The sequence below is a fragment of the Pholcus phalangioides genome, unplaced genomic scaffold (assembly GCF_987345545.1).
Source record: "Pholcus phalangioides strain wild (caught in Gottingen) unplaced genomic scaffold, Ppha-v1.0 ptg000008l_1, whole genome shotgun sequence".
NCBI classification, from domain to species: Eukaryota; Metazoa; Arthropoda; class Arachnida; order Araneae; family Pholcidae; genus Pholcus; species Pholcus phalangioides.
Window position 1 is genome coordinate 6,162,824 of NW_028301601.1, and position 25,637 is coordinate 6,188,460.

The 25,637-nt window shown below is 36.5% G+C and overlaps 1 protein-coding gene across 2 annotated transcripts in view; it reads left to right on the top strand.

Moving 5' to 3' along the window:
• LOC149083554 (paired box protein Pax-6-like) overlaps nucleotides 1-25,637 on the top strand; it is a 232,089-nt gene that overhangs the window by 172,150 nt on the left and 34,302 nt on the right. For both annotated transcript variants that reach the window (XM_089234073.1, XM_089234074.1), the window contains one exon: nucleotides 5,649-5,804. In XM_089234073.1, the coding sequence (XP_089090199.1) occupies nucleotides 5,649-5,804 (156 nt within the window). The remainder of the gene's footprint in view (nucleotides 1-5,648; nucleotides 5,805-25,637) is intronic.

Sequence of the window (25,637 nt, forward strand, 5' to 3'; positions counted from 1 at the left end):
AAAGCAAAATGCATAAATATTTCTTTAAAAAACCGAAATTTAAATTTTAAATTTTTTTCTTCAAGAAAACGAAATTTTTGGAGTATCAACCATGTATAATTGGACTTTTAGGAAACGGCTTCTTATTACACAAAAATATCGATCGAATTCCCGACATCCCCGGCCATCTCTAATTCTTTTCTGATACTTATCGATTTAAATACTGATACGTGCATAAACGCAACAATTTTTTTAATGTCCTAAGTAACCACCGTCATCTTCTTACTCCGAAAAATCCACAATCGCACCATTTGTCAAACACAAAATTGTCATCATCCACTATAACTACTCTTAAACAAAAAATTACCAAAAAAAGAAGCAAAACCGAACCAATTTAAGTACCCATTCGGGGACCAAAATGGCCAAACAGAAAAAAATAATAATAATAAAGGAAGGTAGTTTTTATGATTCCTTTCTTTAATAAGCAGTGTCGAACTCGAGCTGTAAATGGGGGCCGATTCAGGGTTGAATCCGAGTCATCTTGTGGGAGCTTAATCGTACCGCAATTTTCATTGATTGTGGTGGTACTACCTTATTTTATTCTTTTTTAAACCGTACATACAATCTTCCGGTCCTATGTCCGAACCCAATGGTAGCACTAATCATTATCTCGATCTCTTATAGCTCAAGGGCAATGGAATGTCTGGTTACGGTTGGTGTTTTTTTTTTTTGTTTTACCCAACATGATGAGGTATGGAGATGGGGAACTGAACCAATTTGGCGACAATTATTTTGATGGTGTGTCACACCAAACTTTTTTTTTTTCCTCTTTTTACCTCCCGAAGTTCAACGTGGCTACCTGAAATTAACGTTCCAGTAATGAATTCGATTCTCTATGTCTTAAAGAATCTCTAAGAAAAGAGGGAACATGCTCATGTCCTCGAGGTACAGACGTTTACAGCATGTCTCAGTTGTGTCGCAGTTGTGGTGCGTTGAGGAAAAAAAAAAAAATATATATATATATATATGTATGGATAAATGCTCAGTTAATTGGTATATATGAGAGCGCGCATATTTTTAGGAATTTTTACCAACTGGAATATTCTCGAGGACCCCGACTTAATGATACAGCGGGACTGGGTCGCCCTAGGCATTGGATGGACAGCTCGCAGTAAAAATATGACGAATGTGCGTCCGATAATTTGGTTCCACTTTTTTTTTAATACTCATATATGCAGTAAATTGTACGTTACATTTTTTCCCAAAGGGACTATTTTTTTTCTTTTAGGCTTGAGCAATTTATGGTATCGGTAGCTAAGACAGTAAAAAAAAAGAATTAATTTTTGGAAGGAGACAATCGATCGCGGTTGGAAATTAGCATCTTTTATTATATATTCATATGGGCGATGAAAACATCTGCGTGATAATTTTTTTGGGGGTCCTTTCATGGTGGCCATTAGCCGTCGGGAAAACAATTTTTTGTCATGGTAATGGAGGATTGCTTTTTAAATGGTTCTGAAAGTCGTTGAAAATGAGCTTGTGTTGTTGTCATCGGCAATCGTTTGATAGTAATTGATTGTGAATTTGTTTGTAGTTGACTTGTTTTTTTTAGGCTTTTGGCTGAGATATGTTTTTGTGCGGAAGATATTTGGGTTTGGGATGCGGAGACGGTAATTCAAAATCAAATAATTATCGAATTCAGATATGATTATTAAGTTTATGGGAAGTTCTAAAGTAAAGTCCAGTCTTTTATGGACTTGAAATGAAAATTCAATGATTATGTGAATGGCATTTTCTTATAGTTTTAAAAGCCAGAAAAATCAAGAATGAAAAGCTAAAAAAAAGTAATGAAAAGAAAAATCAGAAATGATAAGAAAAATTAGAAATTTAACGAAAAATCTGGAAATAAAAAGAAAAAAGCAGGAATACAGGAATTTAAAGATAAAGTTCATGAATAAAAAGAAAAAAAACAGGAATTTAAAGATAAAGTTCATGAATAAAAAGAAAAAAAACAGGAATTTAAAGATAAAGTTCATGAATAAAAAGAAAAAAAACAGGAATTTAAAGATAAAGTTCATGAATAAAAAAAAACAAAGTCCAGGAATAAAAACGGAAAAGATCAAGATTGAATACAAAAATTATAAGAAATCAGATGAGATACAGGAATAAAACGGAAAAAAAACAAAAAACAATAAAAATAAGAATAAAAAATAAGAAATATGTAAATCAAGGGAAAAAAAGGAAAATGCAAATAAAGAATATAAGGAAATTAAAAATGTAGAATAATAAAGATAAAATAATAAAAATAATTTAAAAAATAGATAAAAATGATATCAAAAAGAAAAATGAAAGAAAATCGAGGATGGAAAAGACTAAGAAAAAAATCCGGAAAAAAAACAATGAATAAAATTTAAAGCAGACAAATAAAAGGAATCAAAGAAAAATATTTCAGAAATAATTGAGGGAAAAAAACAAGAAAATGGAATAAATCATGAAAAGAAAAATTTAGAATAATAAGAGACAAATCAGTGATAATCAAAATTCATAGACTATTAAACACAAAACACATCAAATTAAAAGAAAGCGGTTACCTAATCAAAGAATGAAATTTTTCTAAGACATAAAAATTCTTTATTAATTTAAAAAAAAAAATCCTTATAATTAATACGACACGAAATACCGGGTGTTCCACAAATTCGTTTTTTTTTTTTTTTTAGAAAAACAAATTAGTTCAAATTTTTGTCGATAGAGAGCCTTGCAAGAGAACAAATCAGAATGGAAATGTGCAGATAAAAACAGGGCATATGATTAACAGCTTATTTCTGAATTTTCCTGTTGCTGACGCTTATATAATAAATACGCGTTCGTATTACGATATTGCCATTGGTGGATAAAGCAGCATTGGTGAAGTTATTACACCTCAGCCTTGAATCTCCGGCTGAAGCGTTGCGAAAGTTTCAGACGCTGAAGAGATCACAGAAATTTTCAGGTCGAAAATTCAGCAATTTGCTTTCGTATTAGAGATCTCTCTATCGACAAAAATTTAAACTTTTTCCTGTACCAAAATATCTTCCTGTTTTTGGCAAACCGCGCATTTAAATATATACCAATTACCTATTCCTCCAACTTTTATTAATTCATAAATTGTTTAAGAATTTATAAGAAACCCTGTTTATATATTTAACTGAAAATTATCAAATAATTTTAAATTAAAGTAATATTTATTATATGTAACTGCCAAACAATATTTTTTTAACTCGCTGTTAATACAAATACAAATACACATACAAATACAACACCACAACAGGCAAAATGCCCAACGAGGTGGCTGATAAAAAGATGCCCATAAAAATATGGTTGTCATATGTTTCAAAAATACAGCAACCCAATTAAAAATGCAATTAACACAAGTTATAAACAATATATACACGTGATAAAATATTATACAATGCCCATAAAGCATACTTATGGTTGTCTTATTCTAAGAATGGATAGCTTCCCGATTTACCCCAACATGTTTATCGTATTTCTTTTTAAACGTGTCAATTGTGTTACAATTTACTACCTCCGGGGGTAAGCTATTCCATTTATTAACAACCCTATTGGAGAAAAATTCCCTGCGACACCATAACCTTGCATTGTCCCTCACCAATCGATACTGGTGTCCCCTTGTAAAAGCAGTCGATTGGCGGTGTACTAAAAGTTCATGGTCCATCCTATCCATCCCATTGAAAATTTTGAACACTTCGATCATATCTCCTCGACACCTGCGTTCATCCAATGTAAACATATTCAAAAAATGAAGTCTTTCTTCATAACTCAAGCCCTGTGTGCCAATAAGGACACGCGTAGCTCTTCTCTGCACCCCTTCAACCAAGTCTATGTCCCTCTGTAGGTATGGTCTCCAAAACCTTACAGCATACTCCAGTCCAGGACGAACTAAGCCTCGAAAAAGCGGAAGAATGACTTTAGGACAACTAACTTACTTTTGCTTCGATTCCCGGTTTACGAAGGGAATGGGTACTGAACTAGGTTTTAGTCTTGAAATTAACGTTAAGATTCCTTGGATAATTAAAAAATTAAATTCGCAATTTACATGATAACCCGTGTGCCGGTATAGGATTCATTTCGTTACTCCTAATGCAATAAATTCTAAATTTTTTTCTGTCGTTTAACTCATTGTTCTTAAAATTTATGATTTTTTTTCAAGGAAATCAAAATTTTTGTTTCAACCGTTAATTGCTCAATTTTTTTTTTTCGAGCTTATATATATTTTCATAGCATGGGCGGAAATGCTTGGGGGGGGGGGGGGCATTGCTCCTTCAGAATCAAAGGTGAAGTCAACTGATCTAATGCATATATGTATAGATGAATTGCACCATCTGCCCCCCCCCCTAAACTTCCAAGTGTATCTCCGCCTATGTTTCATACTTGATGACATGTATAGCAAACCTGAAAAATCATTAAAAATTATATCTTACTGCTTATACAGGGCCTTAAAGAATCCGTATAGAGCGGTGATTCCCAACGTGAGGTCCACGCCCCGCAAGAAGGCAGTATGTTTTTTAAGAGGGAAATATGAATTTTACTATAAAAGCTTGGAACCTTTCGAACGCCCTTTATTTTTTAAAGCTAGTTCAAATTTTTAAATAATTTTTTGATTAGTTCTTTCTTTTTCAATGAAAAGGGATTGAATAATGGTTCTTAACGTTTTGTGTTTCACGGAAAATTTGTGCCAGTAAGATAGAGTTCACGGATCCTCTGTATCAATAAAATGAAGGGCACGGACTCCTTTAAAAAATAATGCATGTATAGCTATGTAAAAACAGCGAGTTAATTGCTTTCTCATGAAGGCTCAAGGACCCTCTAAAGTCTCTCCGCGGACCCCTTGATTAAGAGATAGAACCATTGCTTTTTATTAAATAAAAAGAAATTGGGAGAGAGCGGGTTGCAAAGACCCCGGGTTTCAAAATTCAAGAAAGCAAAGTAAAAAATAATGGTTCTTACATTTGTTATGGGGCTTGCCCCCCCCCCCCCCCCCGGTGAAACTATGCAGGTTCACTGGAGTAAGGGGTATCCCCCGACGAAAGTACGGGAGGCATTAGGATTTCAGAAATGCTTTGGTGGGACATGACCTAAAAAAGTTTGACAATCACTGGTATAGAGCCTCAAAAATCGCCAATAAAATAAATGGATTGAAGCAATATTCCATTCCAAATCTATAACTACTTTTTTTGTGATTCAAACTGTAAAAAAAAAAAAAAAAAATAGGGTGACAAACTTCAAAGTAAAAAAAAAAGGAAATGCAAACAAAACATTTTAAGAAATTAGCGAAATCATAGACACACATGATCCGCAACGAACGAAGAATTGTTGTCGTTCATTGGGACATCTACCAGCAAATTCAAAAAATTAAATGGGAAGAAATTTCCTCAGCTTATGTGCAAAGTCAGTTCTGAATTTTTATCATCCAACTGGCTGCAGCAATGAATGCTGGCTTTGCATGTGTGCAAGAACACTTTGCACAAATGCAAAGCTGCGCATTTAAGGGTTAAAGCAATAATAAGAGAAATTATTTATCCTATAAAAAATTCCAACAAGAATTCACAACGTTTTCGACCCTATGGGCATTGTTTTTAATAATTTATCAATTTTTTTTCTCTTATCAGGCCGTTACTATGAAAGTGGATCTCTAAGGCCAGGTATTATCGGCGGGAGCAAGCCAAAAGTAGCCACTCCGGTTGTCGTAGCCAAAATCGAGCAATACAAGAGGGAGAATCCCACCATATTTGCGTGGGAGATACGAGAAAGGCTCATTTCCGAAGGTAAGATTCAAAATAATACCTTTTGTACAAGTAAATACTCACAAATAAATAGCATGCATTTGTATAGGGCTGGGGGGCACGATATGAAGTATGTTTGAAACCATCGACCTAAATATACAAGCCTTATATTTTACGCAGAAATGCAATGTTTTGTTTTTTTTTCATCCATATGGTCTAATTCGGTTGTAGATAGTACTGGTATTATAGGAATGTCAGCACCGTAAGTATTCGATGAAATGCGTGTAAGAGGCTTGTGTAACTCTGCAAATGTGTACGAGGCTTGCTTACTGATAGGCATGCGAACACGGAGTATAATTATCCACCTACAAATGCTTAGTGGGGCTTGCTTACCTCAGAAATACGTACGAACGTTTCTTACTTATAGATACTGAAAAGATTGGTTCTACCCCTAGAAATGCGTATAAGACCTGCTTATTCCTGGAAATAATTAATAGGCTAGAGCAGTGTCTCTTAGCTTTCCCCCCATGCCCCCACCCCCGTCTGATTCAGGGCCCTGCCCCCACACTCGTAAAAGTGCGAGATTCTTTCTACTTAATGGATTGATTTTTTTGATTAAATTTACAGTGAATTAAAATTTTATAAGGCCATCTTCGGAATCCTGGGCTTCAGGCCTCAGAGACTTACCTTGACTTATTTAAGGTCATAGCCTCAGGTTGAGAGCCACTGGTCTAGAGTACAACAAGAAATGCATGCGCCCTCCAAGATTTGTAGGAGGCTAGGACTATTGTAGGACCAGTATAGATACGAAAGCTTCAGAAGCTCTTTGTAGCCGTAAGTCTTGTTCTGCACATTTTTATTGCTTTACTCATTTTTTCCACGATTGCTGATTATTTCTCGTGTTCCACGCACGTACCATCCAGGGTAAACCTACCACAGGCAGTTGAGAACTACTGGTATATAATTCCAATGTAAGCATAGGCGTGAGTAGCTCGGGGGGGGGATTCAATTCTCTTTCTTCTGGGGGGGGGGGTTACGTTTTTCCCTATAAAATAACACTATAATCTCTCCTGCCCACCCCCAAACCGAGAGATTATAGTGTTATTTTGTATAATATATTTATATTTTGTGTAGTAGGAGTGTAAAAACCCCAACCGCCCCTTTGCGTACACCAATGAATATGTAGGTACCTATAAATTTCCTATCCATATGGCAGTAGCGAGAAAACCAGTGGTCAGGACTGTATACAAGCAGTAAACGCTCTTAATGCCAAAAAACTACTCACTGCTGATATATCTATATGTCCAGACAGTTATTGGTAGGTACTCCCAGAATATTCAGCATTAAAAGGCGAAATCACGTTCTGATGTCAAAGTTATAAAATATCGGCGTCTATTGAACACGGAACCTTCCGTGTCACAACAATTAAAAAGCAAATATATCCATCTTCCCTACCAAGAATTTCTCTGATTCACGTGATAGGCTTTTGTGATTCAGCGTATAATCTTTTAATACGCATATGATATAATTATTGTGGCGTAGGCCATGACCACAATAGCAAGAAAAAAAGGCAAAAGAGAGTGCGCGGAAGGATGAAAAATCCGAGAATAAAGAAATCTTTGTATTATAAGACAATGAAATATTCTTATAATACATATAAATAATAATATAAAATAATAAAAATAATACTCGTACGAGTATATTGTATTTGCACTAGGTATAACAACAACAACAAAAAAAAACAATTTTGTCCATGGGGAAGCGCACAAGCGTAACACGCAACAGGAGGGATTTACCATTCTTTTTTGTGGTTTGAGAGCAATTAAAAAGCAGTTATAATGGCATTTGACTGTCATATTCGCCCCTGATGTCAAGATCGGAAGCCCCTGTGCATGTGGTGCATGGCACAGCATGGGGTGGATGGGATCTACACCATGGTAATACAATTACGGTGTGTGACGGGGGCCATTGTCTGAAGGAGGAGGAGGAGAAAACGCCGAGCAGATTCATCACAATCAGCTTCTTCTTTAATTGTTCTTTCTTATGTTAAAATACATAACAGAAGCTGCTAGAACTGCTCGTCCCGACCCCCCCCCCCAACCCGCTGCGTAAATCCATGTTTGGTTTTGGTCCTGACCTTTGACACCAATGAGTGCTGTTGTTGTAAGTTTGGTATTTTTTAGTTTAAAGCGTGAAGATTACGTTCGTCCAAGAGGCTCTTTCTGTTTGGTTATGTTGGTGTAGGGATGGATTGGAATTTTTCTCAGCACACACTTACCATCCTAAGCTTGGGGGGGGGGGGGGAAATTACAATTAGTGCTCCTTTCTGAGCTGGCACTGCAGGTAACCGTACGGGTGGCCTGGTACCCTGTTGGTGGGCTCTACTACGATCGTTTTACTTTTTTTTTAGATATCTCACACCTTGAGTAGTTATTGTTCATGGAAATTTTGTTGTTTCATATTCGATATTTTTCGGGTCATTGTGGAAAAAAAAAGGACTCCTCTATCTATTTTTCCACAAAAAATTATTGAACAAAATTATTCAAATTATGGTTTCAATTATTCAATTCAAACCACATGTTTCTGTTTTTATTCGATCCTTTGTTTCCTCGTTAAGAAGATTTGTCTTAGAATTATAAGAGGAACCCCAAAAATTTTGGGCTCCTCGGGAAGTCTCGAAACCGTTTTGGCGAACAAGCAACACAGAATTATCTACATTAATCACCCGCTCACTTATTACCGATTTTCACAACGAATGGCATCATCTTGTGAATACATACGCATATGACTATAATGTTTGAATATTTGTATGTGTAAGAAGAATGAATAATGTTGCCTCGAACAATGAGGTGAATGAATTTGAATTCTATTCACTTTCATGTTCCGATATTTTCGCATAACAATAGAAATGATTATAAATATTGCTTAATAAAGAAACTTTTTGTTAAGATTTGTGTTGCCACCTATCAAATAAAAGAAAAACTATCTTTATAAATCTTCAGGTAAAATTAATTGCTATTTTTTAAATCGATGTACAGCAAGAATATGAACAATATGTGGTTATATACTGTACATTTTTCATTTTTATGCTCACATTCTAATGTGAATCGATTAAAAAATGTTATCATGATACTAGTTAATGTATTTTTACGTTTGCGAAAAAAAAACCAAAAAAAACATTACCCAATATTATGGATTGGTTAATTGTTGACCAGGTTCTTACGCCCAGAGCTGTTGCGCAAGACAACTTCCTCTCTTCACCTCCTAGGAGAGAAGTCCCAACAGAAAGTTGTTTCTCGCATAATAGTAAAGTATGAATATGAAGTGCAATAATTCAAAAAGTTGGGAAATTTTCATTTTTTTCCACTTAATTTCACTGGTGGAAAAATATTGAATAGCACTAATCTTTCCCATTTCATTTCGTCACCAGAATTGACTCAATAAGATCCGGAAAGTCAAGTTTATGCACATGAACCGTGTGGATTCACTTTTCTCAGACTGCGACTTGTATTTGTGTGATTTTCTGAACTCGAAAGTAATGTGAATTAAATGACAGGTCGTCAACTTATTAAAGCGAATCTCGTCACTCATAAGGATCCACTTGTTGCTACATCAATTGTTAGAGTCAGAAGATAGTGCAGAGCTTCATCTGACTGGTTAGTTATTTTGATATGTCATGCTAGACTTGCGTATCCTCCCAAGCCAAACCCTGACGAGCAACTGAAGTTGTGTAGACGTAGGCGGGACAAGCAAGGGCCAGTCGATTCCGCTGATAAGCACGAACTAGACCAGCACGAGTAGAGTAGACGGACATTAGACCACTACTTTTCTATTACGCTCCTTTTCGATGTCTAGGAAAGTATGAATGAGATAGGAAAGTATATAGGTCTATATAAAATTCGAATTTCTTGCAAGGGTTCTGTAAAGCTCCCTGATCTCACTCGAGGATATTTACACGAATCTCTTTGCCATGCCAGCAATATAAGGAGAATTTAGAGCAGAAGAGATCTTAATCAAGAATCCTTGGAGAGGTTTCTAGGATTTTCGTGAAAGTGAACGAAAAACGATTTACTCATTCTTTTCTCTTCATTTCATACTGAATATTATTCTGTGAAAGGGTCCGTAAACATTCAGTTTCATGGCTCAGGGGTTACGTGACCTCCATCTTATCAGCATAAGGGGTCTGGGGGAACACAAAAGGTTAAGAACCGTAATCTAGAGTCACCGGTTCATAAGGCGTGCGTTGCTTGCCTGGCAACTCGCCATCCACATTAATCTCTGGCTCATTAATTTTACCTAAACACAAGCCAACCACAAAGATCAATCCACTTTCACGAGATCTTGACCTTCCTCGCGGTCACTGTCGATACTTTAACTGTCACTTAAACCCATAGATGGAACAAACCGTGACTTTACGACACCCGTGTATAGAGTATACCAATTCCACGAGATAAGAAAAAGGTGTATATTTCTGTTTTCTTAGACCAAAAAAAGAAAAACAAAAAAATAGTAATCTTTAGAAATCGAAGTTTTTGGAGTTGGTTAAACCGATACGTGACGTTTCTTCGTTCTCTTTTTTTGAAAAAGTAGACGTTGGAAAAATGAGAACGCACCTAATTTACGACCAGATCGGCGTCGTCACCGACGACAGTAGAAGAAATTAAGTAAGTAAGTAAGTAAGAGAGAAAATAAATAAATAAGTACAAAAAAGAATATCGTAGCGATTAGCGACGAGTTTCTTGTTTCTCCTTAAGAAGTATTATAAAAAAAAAATCGCGATATATATATATTTTTTTCAACACTACTACCACAACTTACTTACGTAATGTGACTACTCTGTTCAGTGGCCTCACCAGAAAAGAAAAATAACTAACTAACCAAGTATCTACTACAACCTTCCCTTGTCTTCGAAACCCGTGCGGACGTGTTCCAACTTAATTAGAAGCTTCTGTTAAGAGACCAGACACACACTCACACACACACACACAAAAAAATGGTGCTTGTGTGAAATGTGTGGTGAATGACAGAGCACCTAAGGGTGCCCAACTTACTTCTTCTCCTCGCTTTTAACTTTATGTCCCATTCCCCCCTTTTTGCTAATACTTCAATCTTATTTTTTTCCCCCCTTAAATGTATACGTACTTACGTACCCAACGTCTTGATGGGTGACTTCTTTGAAATTCTTTTTTGGTTCTCTGCGACACGTGAACTTGATGCCTTATGTTTTGCCTGGAGGGTAGGGCCGTTTCTGAGTTGATTGAAAGCTTTCGAATGTCACTATTTTCTTAATCTATTGCGTTTTTTCTTCCTTCACTTTGGTGGGATTTACACCGGTCTTTGACTTGAGTGGTTATTGCTCATATATATATATATATATATATATATTTTCGTCTTTCTGTGGTAACCGTGATTGTCCACCCTCGTTAGTACGAACCGGAAAAGGCAGTGATAAGAGTGGGTGCTCTTTCTCGACCTATTGCCTAGTCTCTGGATTGTCACTCACAACGTTGTCTTTAAAGGCTATGGAAACTGAGCTTAGACTTCTGTGCTGTTGTTTTTTATGTTTGTAGATCTCCATCCGTAATTTTTCTAGGTTTCCTATCATTTTTCAAAAGAAACAGTGATTTTAAAAACGTGCTCCGGAATTGGTGGTGAAAAATGGTTTGGAACAACAGTGCTTCATGAAAACTCTCTGACAACTAATGGTTCCAAAAATGCTGGGGGGGGGGGACAGTTGTTCTAGAAAGGTTTTGATGTTAAGTTTAAGATAAAGGATTCTTCTCTCAATTGATCGTGGCTGTTGTGATAAACGCTACGTGGCATGATTGTTCTGCGAAAAACTCTGATGTAAGTTACAACGTTCCGAATAATCTTAATAGCAACTGTAGTTCCGTAAATTCTAATAGAAACAGTAGTTTCAGAAATTCTAACAGTTGCAATTCAGAAAGCATCGAAACGAATCATTCAGAAAGCATAGAAGCAAATCATTCAGAAAGCATAGAAACAAATCATTCAAAAAAACTGAGAGTCCAACACACACGACCTCACAGTGGCTGCTCTGTTTACCAGCTCTTCCGAAAATTTTAAGGCATTGAAATTGTTTCCCAAAAACTCCGATGAGCAACGGGTTCGAAAAACTAACAGCAAAAATCATTCCGAAAAATCTTTAAATAAAAAAACCTTTCTAACAAGAAGTACTCGGACCAGCAAAAATGGTTTTTAAAATCTTTCATAAAATAGTTTCAAAATATATTCTCGTATAAAATTGTTCCGGATAACGCAATAGCGACAATGCATTTAAAAATAGTTCAGAAAATGATTTACAGATTTTTAAAGAAGTGCGCACGAAATGTGTTGGTCTGAAGGAAGTAATTTTTACACAATTACTTGAAACCACACAGACCCCAAAGCAGCAATTTACAATACAAAATCAATTTCCGGCATCCCGATAAGAAATCGAAACTAATTTCGATTCTGAAGGTTGACATCAATACAAAAACCACCGAGGACTATTCCGTGTTCAAATCTTGTGCAATTCCACAGCAAGGTTAAAATAAATGCATATAAATAAATATTGCCGAGTTCTTGTCCAGACCAGGCACGCAATCACCTATGAAGAGTCGACCTCCTTGAACAACTTTTTTTTTTTTAATAATAGATTCTATAAGATTATCGGCTATCGTTATATTCCACCAACACACCGTGTGTATACAAACAGTGATGCTGCACGCGCATGCGCGAGAGTGTGCTCCTGTGTGTCCGAAGTTGATCAAGACAATGGCCGGTTCAAGATAAGAACAAATCATTTAGTTTTAGAGGAAGTAGACAACGCTAGAAAACGCCACACAATGTCTATGCGTGCGTAAAGATTGGCCGCGAAAATCCAATGTTATCTGCAGCAATGATCTCTGAAGTGATAAGTCGAGTCGCTTACAACACGCTTACGGTTATAGGTATCAGTATGCATAAAAAAGCAGGGGGGTAGGAGGTCCGGTCCGATGCTAAAAGCTATGAATAACAAAAAGGAAAAGCACCAGTCACCCGCGAAACAGCCATTTCTATTTCAACCGGTAAATTTGTACCTAACCTGGTTGCGTAATCGATATCTTAAGAACCTTGAGCACAATAATTCTTAATAAAAAACAAATTCTCACAATTATGAATAACGCAATAGTAAGCTTTATCAAGTCCAATCTATTTTGATTGCAGCCGTTTCCATTTTTGAAGATACGACAATTCTATCACAAATATTACACTCGGTAAATTTATGGGAATGGAAACTACCACTATATTATAGCTCATAATTATCTCTGAATGGATTTGAGGACGTCTATCAGATGATAAGATCTGCGTCATTTAACGAAAATAGGCTGATGCTGGGACCAGTGGCATCCGAGCCCTCTAATAGTCATGAAACGAAACTTCTAATCAAATTTCATGATGAGCTTCAGCGGTTTTGGCTCGGTGTGATTTCTCTATGAATCCCCCCTTTTCGACCTTAGGGGTCGAATGTAGAAAAACCCCTTCTTCATCTTCTTCTAGCAAAGAAGATAAAGATGGATATATATGATATAGTAGAAGTAGATTCCGATTTCTAACACGAAATATATTACGGACTATATATAGTTGGGACTTCATATGTAACACAACTATAGTCCAAAATTTAATTTTTTAAAAATCCATATTTGAGCTGCATAAGGAATAAAAAAAACATGTTTAACATTAATGCTTGATCTTTCTACAAGCAATATCAACAAAAAAAATTTTTGAATGGCTTGAATACAGAAGTTATGATGATTTATCTAGAAAATAGCGTTATTTTGGACCATAGTTTTGTGAAAAATTACGGTACTTATAATATCTATAAATAATTCGCATAATCGCGGCGTAAGCGAAATCCATAAATAATCCATGCATTTTCTTTTCTTACGTAAAATCGTTAAATAATGAGTGTACTTTCTTGGCGCCCGTAAAATTCGTGAATAGTTTATGCACTTTCTTTTTTGCGTACGTAAACTTTGTAAATGCACTTTTTTGGCGTACATAAAATATGTGAATGGCCTGTAGGTCTTCAACCTTTTCTAGTCGTGAGCACTGCCTGTACCCAGCCTTAAAAGAAGAGCACCTTTTATGTCAAGTTCGACGTACGAATGCATGAAATCAGAACGATTTCAATCCTTGAATGCAATTTGTAAAAGGTGTTCATCAGGAAAGATGATCAAGTGCTCGTGAGTACGAAATCAAACACGAGTATCGAGCACTCTGGGTGCTTCAGGGAGCACCGTAGTGCTCGCGAGCAACGGTTTCAAGATGCCTGGTCTACGCACTGCTTTGCTTACGTAAAATCTGAAAATATTTTTTGCATTTTTTTTGGCGTACGTAAAATAATATGTACACTTTCTTTTGGTTCGTAAGAACTTTACATAATCTCTTCAGTTTCATTGTGTACACAGAATCGTGTTGATGATTCTTGCGCAGGATTTCACAAGTCAAATCATTTGATAGTCTATGCACTTATTTTGCCTACGTAAAATCGATAAATAATCTATGCAGTTCATTGCGTTCATAACGTTGTAAATTACCTAAGAACTTTCATTGCACAGTGTACATGAAAGTAACGTAAAATCCTTAATACAATGCGCTCAAAAAATATATCTCTTTCATCCGTGCTCTAGATCTAACTATTCATAGTTGAATAATTTTATTATTTTCATTGCTTACGTAAAATCATTGCATCTATCATATGCATAAAATTGCCTAATAGTCTGTGCACGAAATTTTCATTGCGTACGTGCATAACTATTAATTATTTCTCTCTAAAAATGTAAAATTTCTCTTCGAAGCACCTCGAAATTAAATTACGTCAGAATAATGGAGGTGACAAAATTTCGAAGGGTTATTTCGGCACTTCATTATCATCATGAGGAAATCATTATCACATTAAATCCCATCGACGCTTTAATTAGTCCCTTTAATTGAGCAAATCATTAGCATAATTAGTCGCGCAACTTGATTATCTTGTGTTCTTAATGGATTTACTTATTAATCAGAACAGAGACACTCTCGACAATTTTCCGAATAAAAATGTCTCCAGGCTGAATATTTAATGTAAGTCCATTCCAAAGTGACAATTTGGACGGGTCACAAGGTTGGAAGGACATCATTGCCCCTCTTTTTCTTAAGAAATATATTATTCCTCGAATTCATTTATATCACATTAATGCGTCACATCGTTCTAGCGGTTCCAAGTAAACTGTGAATAGAAATTAATGTAAATATAATTTATCGTTAATAAAACAGGAATATGTATTTCCCAATTTTTAGGGTTATCATTATGGTTATCTCAAAGCATTAATTAATTGGTAATCAAGAAATAATTGAAGACAGTCTGCTATCATAATCTCCAGCCTAATAAAAGCAGTATATAATATATTCTATGAGTCTTAGAGTGCTTTTCATCAGCGATAATCTCAAGTCAAACGACAAAGTTTCCATAATAATAGACCAAAGAACCATTTGCCTATCATAGACTCGAATGTCAGAAGTTTACTTTAACGATCGTAGTCTCGAACTCAAGTAGGTTGATTTTTTTTTAAACACACACCAGAAGTTCAACGAATTCGTTAGTTTCCAAATATTTTAGAATTTTTCAATTTATTCATTCTAATCTCGAACAGCAAAAGTTCAATTTATTCACCCTAGTCTCGAACGCCATTAGCTTAATTCAAAAATCATAGTGTCAAATCTCAGAAAGTTTAATTTTTCAATCTCTCTCTCTCTCTCTCTCAGTCCCCATCCATAAAATTCAATTTTGATTATCATATATAGTCTCAGCCGCAAAAATTTGATTTATCCACCGTAGTCTCGAAACGGATGAGTTTAGTTTTTGCTGATTTTAGTCTCTAAGTTCAGCAAAATTTCAATTTCGTCTATCATAGCGTCGAAATCTGAAACTATACTTCGTCCAATAAAATATTAGTTTTGAGATCCAGAATTTTTTTAAATTTATTTAATAAGTTATACAGTAAATAATGGATAATAATAAAAGAATAGAACTCGAAATCCAGAGTTTTACTTCGTCCACCATAGTCTCTAACCAGTGAAGTTTAATTTCTCAAACCATAGATTCATAATTTGTCTGTCGTAGTCTCGAGATCCAGAGAGGCATAGATTCTTCATTAGTCTCGAGATCGAGAGGAATAATTCCTTCATCATTGTATTGAGATCCAGATTCAAAATTCCTCCATGATAGTATCGAGATCCAGATTCAAAATTCCTCCATGATAGTATTGAGATCCAGATTCGAAATTCCTTTATCATAGTCTACATGAAGTTTGATTTGCCCATTAAAGTCTCGAAAAACATAAATTTGATTTATTGATCGTAATCTCGAGCTCCAGATATTCAGATTACCCTCCACAGTGTCGAACGCCACAAATTTAGGTCGCCCCTCACAATCTTGAATTCCAAAATTCCAACATGTCTATCCAACATGCACAGTCTCGAACATCAGAAATATATTATTTGTCATCTACCGTCTGTACAACCAACCGACTAACGGAACACAATAGAATCAAAACTAACCAAACCAAAAATATAAACCCAGTTTAAACTATAACCTTCAGAATTCAAGCCGTTGCCATACAGATGAACCCAATATGAAATCACACCTCCGTTTCCAGCTTCTTAGAAGCTTTAAAAACACACTACCCTCGAACTCACACAAACTGAACGGAATATTCAACGCAATTACCGAAAATCATAAATTTCCGAAAATGGCTGCAAAAAGAACTTGGAATTCTGGGATTATGACGTAAAATGATACCTTCAAGAAATAGCGGAAAGACATAAATATTTTCCGTATATTCTTCCCTTATATTATACTGTGGTTCTTTCAACGCGCCATATGTACAAGCGTGGGAACATCTCAACCTCGTCTTGCCCAACATACCCACATAAAGCATTCGTCTTCAACAAAAACATGCTCTAAAATAAAGGCCTACAAGATTCTTACGCTCTCCATCAAGAATTCTCAACATTTAGGACAGTGCGGGCCACATCATTGGTTTGGAAACGCGTCGCGGGCCACTTTATTAAGTGATCTGAAACAGCGCCGCGGGTTACTTAAGTGATATGTGAATATGCTAGGAGGGGTCACACTTAAGAATCTGTAAATGAGCCATAAGCCACTCAAGTGCTCTGAAACTGTGCCATAAGCCACTCAAGTGCTCTGAAACTGTGCCAAGGGCCACTTAAGTTCTATGGAACTACGACGAAGGTCACTCAAGTGATGTATGCAGTGGGTCGCTTATGCGATCTGAAGCCGCGCCGGTCACTTGAATGATCTACAAATGTGCCACTTGTCGTTTAGATGCTCTGGAACAGCGCCGTGGTGATCGTTAACGTTTCTGCGGGTCACTTAAGTGATCTCGAACTGCGCCGGTAATCTGAGAATGCACCGCGGGTCACTCAAGTGATCTAAAAATGTGCAGCTGGTACTTGAGTGATTTGTAGCTATGCCGTGGAATACTAAAATGACCTGTAAATGTGCCACGGGTCATTTACGTGCTCTGAAACTGCGTTGGGGTGGTCTCTAAATATGCTGCGGGTCACTTAAATGCTCTGGAACTGTGCCGCATGTCGCTTAAGTGGTCTTTAAATATGCTGCGTATTAATTGAAGGGATCTGGCAATGTGCAGCGGGTAACTTGACTGATTTCTAAATGCGCGCCTCAAGTAACGTGGAACTGCATAGGTATGAGGTTACAGGCCACATAAGATGACTCCGAGGATCACATTTGTCCTATGGGCCATGGGTTGAACATGTATGCTCTCTCTATATAAATGAATATACACCTCATTCACTGTCATACATCAAACATGTTTTGAGGATGCCAAAATAAAATTAAAGGCTCTGTCATTGGGTCGGGCTTTCAGTGGAACCTGAATTAAAGGCCTATCTAAGTTCGGCCAATTTTTTTTGTTTCTAACCTAAAAGTCCTTTAAAGTCACCGAAGAGAAAATGACTTCGACTGGTGGTTCTTCTTTTTCTTTATACCTTGCGCAATGATCCTTTTAACTACGTTTACCTGCTTGCGCATGTAATGCCTTTTTCACGGGCCCTTTTTTTTTCTGACATAGGTACAATTCTTAGAAAGAGGTGAGCATTTAAGGCCTGCGTAAGACCCGTAGGAGTGATTTGATTTTTTTTTTCTCCTCCTCAGGCTTTTCCAGACAGCTGGAAAACCCGTCATCCATGACTTCTGGAATGATCTATAGTCCTAGGACTTTTTAACTTCGATTCCTTCCGATCTCGAAGGAGAAAAAAAAATATTATATATACTTATCTGGGACCCTGCAATTACCAACACACATACATACACCCACCTGCCTTCGAAGCAGGTGGCAGCCCACGCAATGGTAAGGCCTAGTAGGCCTAAGGAAGTATGAAAAAAAGTATTATACGACAGACAAAAATAAAAATTGTCAGAAATAACTGATTTTTGAGTAGCTTTATTTCTTTTAGATGTCGATTTCATCCCATTTGCCGTTTTTCCCTCTCACTCTTATTATTCATGTAATTAAGCCTAAATAACTCAAATAGCCAAGAAAAATCAAGTAAAAACAGTCCCCCCCCCCCATAACCAAAAAAATTACCCTTCAAATTTTCTTCCCATATTGCGTACACGATCTATTCCTGATAAAACTTGAATCAATACATCTTTTTGGAAGAGGATATGAAACATGTTTTCATCTGATATGCAACATGAATAGGTTTAAAGTTTAATAATTTACTAAAAATTCTACATTTTCTATGAATTTGGAAAAAATCAACTACGCAATTTTGATACACATAATTTTTAATTCTTCATAATCAAGTCGAGATAACTGAGATATCCAGAAAACATTCAAACTTCAAAAGATGGTTTTTTTCCCCTTTAAATTGTAATTTATGACATGAAAACCTGATAAATGCACAAAATTTTATTAAAGTTTTTATCTATGCAGAGTGATTCAGAAAAGATGGGAAAAAACTTTAAGAAGTACACACCAATACGAACAGTTGTCATCAAAGAATGCATGGGTCTAACATGAAACGCAAAGGCGTTAGCGTGTTTCGCGCGGCCGCTCCGCAACCGTTAAAACGGCATTCCTGTTGAAATTTCGCGGAAGAACAAGCATGAAAATGTAACCTGGGGAAGAGGAAGAAATCATAATGCAAATCTGCGTCAGAGTGAAGCACGGACGCCAGCCATGTGAAGTTATGCCAGCGTGCAACCGTTCTAACAGTTGTTACATACGGGATAATGGCGCTAATACTGAAAAAGCAGACATGCATTTTATTTACGGAGCTGCGAACGGAAGTACCACAGAAGCAGCACGAATGTACTGTGAACGTTTACCCCCCCTCCCCGCACAAGAGGTTGCCCAGTCCGAAAACAGTGGCGTGCTTGCATCGGCAGATGTGCGAAACTGGATCCTTTCTTGCTACACGGTCTGATGCAAGTCCGCGCCTTTTATTCACTGCGCATTTTAAACCGTATGCAAATTGATAGATATTAGTATGCATTTTTTAGATACTTAGAGAATTTTGATATAATTCACAATTACATGGTTTTTCCACAAGATATGCAACTAAACCACACACGCACCTCGTCCATATTCCTCTGCGGAACTTCTAACAAATTTGTGCGTGTTTGGAATGTGCTTGTGTACGTGTTGTGATTCTAACGCAAAGTGTGTTCCTGTGTAATGCTTGTGTTATGTGTAGTGCTGCCATCTGATATAAGATTTTCTAACTATGAGTGAAGTGTAATGATTGACTAATTGTATCCTTGTGTGTAGGACTGTTGCTCTCTGTAGCGAGACTTTTTAACGGGAATAGCGACTCCCAGACGCGCCTCGAAGTTAGGACACAAGGTACATCACATATTACCATGTACAGGGTGTCCCATAAATTTGTAAAAAGTAAAGAAATTTAAATAATTCGCAAATTTGAATGCGGTTCGCGAAAAAGTTATTATCACGAAGGGATTTTTGTTTTTCTGTACAAGAAAAAGAATTAGTTCAAACTTTTGTCGATAGAGGACACTGCTCGAAAGCAAATCAATGGGAGTATGAAAATCAAAGTCCTATAAAATGCAGGGTGTACGATTAACAGTTCTTTTCTGAATTTGTCTATAACTGACGCCTGCATTTAGATTAGATTAGCTTAGATTTTCATTCTGATGTTAACATTGGTGAATAAAGCACGACTGATGAAGTTGTTTTACCCCTACAACGAATCACCGGCTGAAGCTTTACGAACGTTTCGGACGCAAAAGAATTTGAAGACAGGTTCAGGTCCAGAATTGTGTGATTTTCTTTGTGCATCGCCCTCTATCGACAAAATTTGATCTGAATTTTTCTCTGTTACCGAAGAAACCCCCTTCGTGAGAATAACTTTTTCGCAAAACTTCATTTATAAATATAATAATTTTTATGAATTTTTAAACTATTTACAAATTTATGGCACACCCTTTACATTCGATATGTTTCATCCCAAAATGGCATCTAAAACCTTCGATTGCAAAACTAATGTGTGTGTACGTTTCTTTATACCGTAACAAGAAAGGCAACGGAAGTGCCTACAAGTAAACGTGTCATCTTGGAGCCATTTGGCAACGCCTGCGAATGCACACAGCGGCTAAGATATGAATTGCACGGCAATAATAATAATAATAAAATAAAGAGTGACCTAATTAAAGAGCTAATCAAGTCGGGAGTAATCTGATAATGAGCATACGGATGATGTCATCACTATGCAATAGCCGCTGACTTTGTATTCAGAAGAGAATGTGAGGAGGAAAAAGTGCCTAACTTTGTATGGACTGGGGAATCATTTGCATAATCGCATCTCATTATTATTGGCGATCCTTTTGATTGAGCATTGCTCGTTGTTTATAAGCGACGTGGGACTTTTGATTTGCTTTTTTTTTTTAGTAATGACTGTATATTGTCGCTAAAAAAGGCATTATTGCACACTCAGTTACAACGACATCGAAGATTTTGCCGAATTTTGTCGTTGTGTAACCGAGGTTGGCAAATGAGATGCGCTTAAATTCTGCTCATTATGTTGTTACTTCATGAAAACTGGGATGACCATATTTGATCGATAAAAATACGAGATACTGGAAAATGGGATATATCGCCACTTCTCTTACCTAATACGTTGCCAATTGTCAGAGAAATCGCCAAAACAAATAAGATAAAATAAAAGTCATAGAAAGGAAAACCAAAACGGTGAAAAATACGTCGCTTTAGCCGAGGTTGTTGCGTTTTTCTCTACGTCTTAAAAAAGGTTCATCGACGTTATTCCCAATGGAAATCAATCGGAACTGTCGGTTACTGACGTTATAGCAGAGATTTTGTTACAACCGAATTTTATTGTATTTCGATTTTGGTCATTTGGATTTACATAACCATAAAGTTACTCTTCACACAATTTTAAATATTCCCTAAAAAAAATCCGAAAATTTTTCATCGAATTTTGTTTGTATCTCATTCAAATTTCTCGATGATTAAAATCGAAAAATTTCAGTACCCCCATAATGCAGTCGAACTCGGCTATAATGGCTGGTCCTGATGGCTGATTCTGGTCTTCAACAACCAACAATGGCCGATTCCTAAAATGAATAATGTTAATGAACCTTGCTAACGCCGATGACAACGCAGCGACCTCGGATATAACGACATATTTTTTTTTAATTTCCAAGATATTTCTATACAAAGTGTTCCGTTTTTTTCTGTTTTTGTTTTCTCAACGAAGCTTTAATCTAAATACTTGAAACAAAGATGAAAATAATTTGCAAAATTCATAAATTATATGACAAGAATATGATATGACATAAAAATTTATCTCGGATATTTGTCATTTTGAACTTTATTTCAATAAAATAATTTTTATTCCTTACAGACTTGCTATAATACTTTATTTCCAGCCAAGATTTAGTCATTGGCTATAATTAACAATTTCCCAGACAATTAGAAACATTATTTGACAAAAATTAGCAAAGTTCTGTTTTTATTAAAATCCCAATTTGTCGTATTTTTCTGGATAAAATATAATTGAACTTAATTTGAGCAAAATAACTTTTCAATTTTTTACAAACGTTACAAACGTTTTTTACAGTCGTTATAACGAACTCCAAGAGACCGGAGAAATCACTTCGTTGCAACGAATTTTCGTTATAAAAGGAATTCCAGATTTTTGCATTGTTCCTATGTAAACTTATCTGGGGGGATTAGAAATGTCTTCGTTAAAACAAAATTTTCGCTATAACGGTATTCATTAAAACGGGATTATGAGATATTCTTAGTGGCATCATACTGGGTGTACCAACAATGAGAAAAACCTTTCCCTAGTTTGTGGACACATTCTTCCCATTGATAAGTCCTCTATATAGAACAACTTTAGTGATCTCTAAATATCCCGCTGATCCTTCAAGTGATCTGGAAATGTGTAGCGGATCGCTAAGTGTTCTGGAACTGTGCCGCGCATCACTCAAATGATCTGTAAGTATGCCGTGGATCACTTAAATAATCTGGGGATGTCCCGCGGGTAACTTGAGTGATGTAGAACTGAAACTGCGGGCCGCTTAAGTGCTCCAAAAATCTGCTCCACATAAGGGATGTCAAAATGTGTCGCGGTTCACTTAATTGATCTGAAAAGGTGTCACATGCCTACTTGAATGATCTGAAAATACGCCACGGGCAGCTCAAATGCTCTGGAATTGTGCCACGGGTCACTTACGCTATCTGTAAATGTGCCGCTTAGCTCATTTTTACAAAATTAGGGTTGGTGTGATGGGCACATCGGATAACCCCGAGGTCACATTCCACCAGTGGGCCATGGTTTTAGCATATACGGTTTAAATGGCGGGTCACAATGAATTTCTCAGAGATAAATTTTGAGTTCTTAGCCTTGAAATGGCATTCAAAATAGCAGAAATTGATTATAATAACATATAAAGGTATTTTCTTCCGAAATTTTAATTTGATTTTTAATGTCTTTTGCATCAAATTAAAAAATTTGTTTTCATCATCGGGGGGGGGGGGGGGCACAGCAGGGCTCGTCGTCCACCCCCCTTCCCCCCCCCCCCCCAACAGCGTACGTCTCTGATACCAATATGCATTAGGAAGCAGGGGAGAAGAGCTGACGAAATTTTGCTGACAATGGGGGAGGGGAAGGCAAAAATGGTTAAAAATCTGCTGATGTAATACCCTTGAAATGTATTGTTATCAAGTACAATTGTAATTAGTATTTTTACTTTTGATATTGTCAAAGTTTTTTTTAAATTAAAAATCGATCAATAACTGATGAAAAAATATGTAAATATTCAAAAAAATAATATATAATGAAAGCTCATATAGTCCTGACGGAGACGCGATGACTTTTCTTTCCGAGCTCACCTCAGCATAATATCCGGAAAATAACTGTTTCCTTGAAAGCTTATTATGTTATAAAAAGCATTAAAAATTTGGAGCCTTAGATGGCAATTCACATTATTCAGTTCGATTGATACACAGGAGATGGCGCAACAAAAAAATCCATAAAAAATTGAGTAAAGATAACTTTTTTTTATTGCAAAAACAAAATACACCCACATAACAACATTACATAAATGCTGGACGATAACAAACATAACGAAATACTATAGAAAACAAAAAGACGTATACACAAATAACGAATATTCACTATGTAGCCCCGAAGGGACACTAAGTCCTTCCAGGAAGATAAAAAGAATTTGTATTGCATTGTTTCGCCGCCATTGTGAGTTGCTAAGTACGCATACATTTTTCTATATATGCGTATAGAACATATAAACGTATAAAACATAGAACATAAAAAATTCAAAACACATGTTGTATAACAGTAAAATGACATCGGATTTAGTGAAATTTCAACAACATGATGCTACATTCTGGGAATGCTTACGATATCAATAAACGTAATAATATATAATTGTAATATAATTTTTATGTAGTAATATATATATAATATCGTTATTTTTATATTTATCTAGTTTCGGAACGTGTCGTCATAATTTTGAATGCTTTTTGCATGTTTGCAAATTTCCTATTTGTGTGTGGTTAGTATTATTGGTAGTTGGTTTTTTTGACTGAAATGAATTCATTAATTGAGGAGCAGTAAATGAGAAACACTTTTGAAAGAGATGTTCCCTTGTTTCCAGAACTTCAAAATCATGTTTCAATCTCGTTGCAGTTTTATTTGTTTTTCTCTCTGGAGCCAATCTTTATTTTCCGTTGCAAAAACCTTATCATTATTGAGATTAAATTACTCTGGGGAACATTTGGTTTCTCGTTTTGTGTTGCATGAGATTTTTCAACTGATCTAAGTTATTTTCTTATCGCTGATTTCAAATCTGAAATCGATTTCTCCCTGATGTAGGGCGTGGCATCAGGAAGACGACCGCAGTACATTTCAGTTGCAGATGCGCTACGGAAATGTCACATTCTTCTTTCTCTTTAGTGTTATTTTCGGTGTCAGCTTTAAACCGAGTAGACAAGTGCATTTTGTGGAGTTCGTTTCAGGTCTGATTCATGGCTTCTTCGAGTAGATGTAGATGTCCAAATAGTCCTAATGCATTCAGTTATGTACGTATGTGGTTGCTGCACACTTGCTCGTCATATTTCACTGTTAGTGAAGAGTGTTATAAAGCCTATTTTGAAATCAGGGTGACTTGGGGACTAAAACAAGGCTCCTCATATTGTGTCATAATTGCGAGGATATGCTTCGTGAAAGGTCAAAAGGAAAACGAAACGGCGTGCCCTTTGGAATTCCCATGGTTTGGCAGGAACCCACAAATCACATAACTAACTGCTATTTTTGCCTAGTTAACCCACAGGGAGTAGGCAATAAAAATCGGCACAGGATCTCCTACCCTGATATTGCATCCGCTATTCGACTGATTCCGCACTATGAGCAACTCCCAATTCCTGTGTTTAATGGTTCCGGCTCATCTGAAGATGAAGAAACTGAGCCAGATCAGCAAACGAGGGGTGTGTTCGTAATATATCCGGCTTCCAGAAATGTTTTCAATATCTGAAGACTCAACAAGAATTCATCAGCCCCTCAGCAGTTTAGTTATTCTGTTTGTCATGAAAATGAATGAAAATGAGAAGTCAGTTGAACGAATCCTATTCTCGAATGGATGTCTCAGCAGAGGTCTGTGATACTTTCTGTCACTTCCAGCTGCGCCCCGGAATCGTCCTACCACATCACACAAAGTTATTCTCACTCGTACTACCCATATGTGCAATATGCTCGGGGCTCCTGCTCATTGTCAAGATTTACTGTATCTGTAGGCAGGCCACACAGACCTGGATCTATACGTACTTTTCCTCTCTATCAGACTCTCAAACTACCAAATTAAGCACCGTACAATCACAAATGACTCGTGGATTCAATACTGATTTCCAAAATTACCATAACCGATCTTGAACTGATCACCAATATCTACACGTTTTTTGATGTCCTACCATACCCCCCCCCCCCCCACCTTAAAAACTTCTGCTGTAGACAGAGAACAGATTCGACGTTTCAGCAATACTCAGCCGTGCTTGCAGTCGCTTCCAGCTGGCGACGCTTTTTTTGAAATGACCAACTTCGGTTCAGAAAATCATAGTCCCAGATCTCATTATCATGGAATACCCTGGAATGCACGTATAGCTCCCAGACATTGTCAGCACTTCCTGGTGATCACGCGGACACGAATCCACGCGGTCTTTTTTTTTTCCTATCGTACTCTCAAACTCATAAGTGTCGACTAAAGACTAAACAGTCGCAAATGGCTCGGATGTCTCGGTGGTGGAC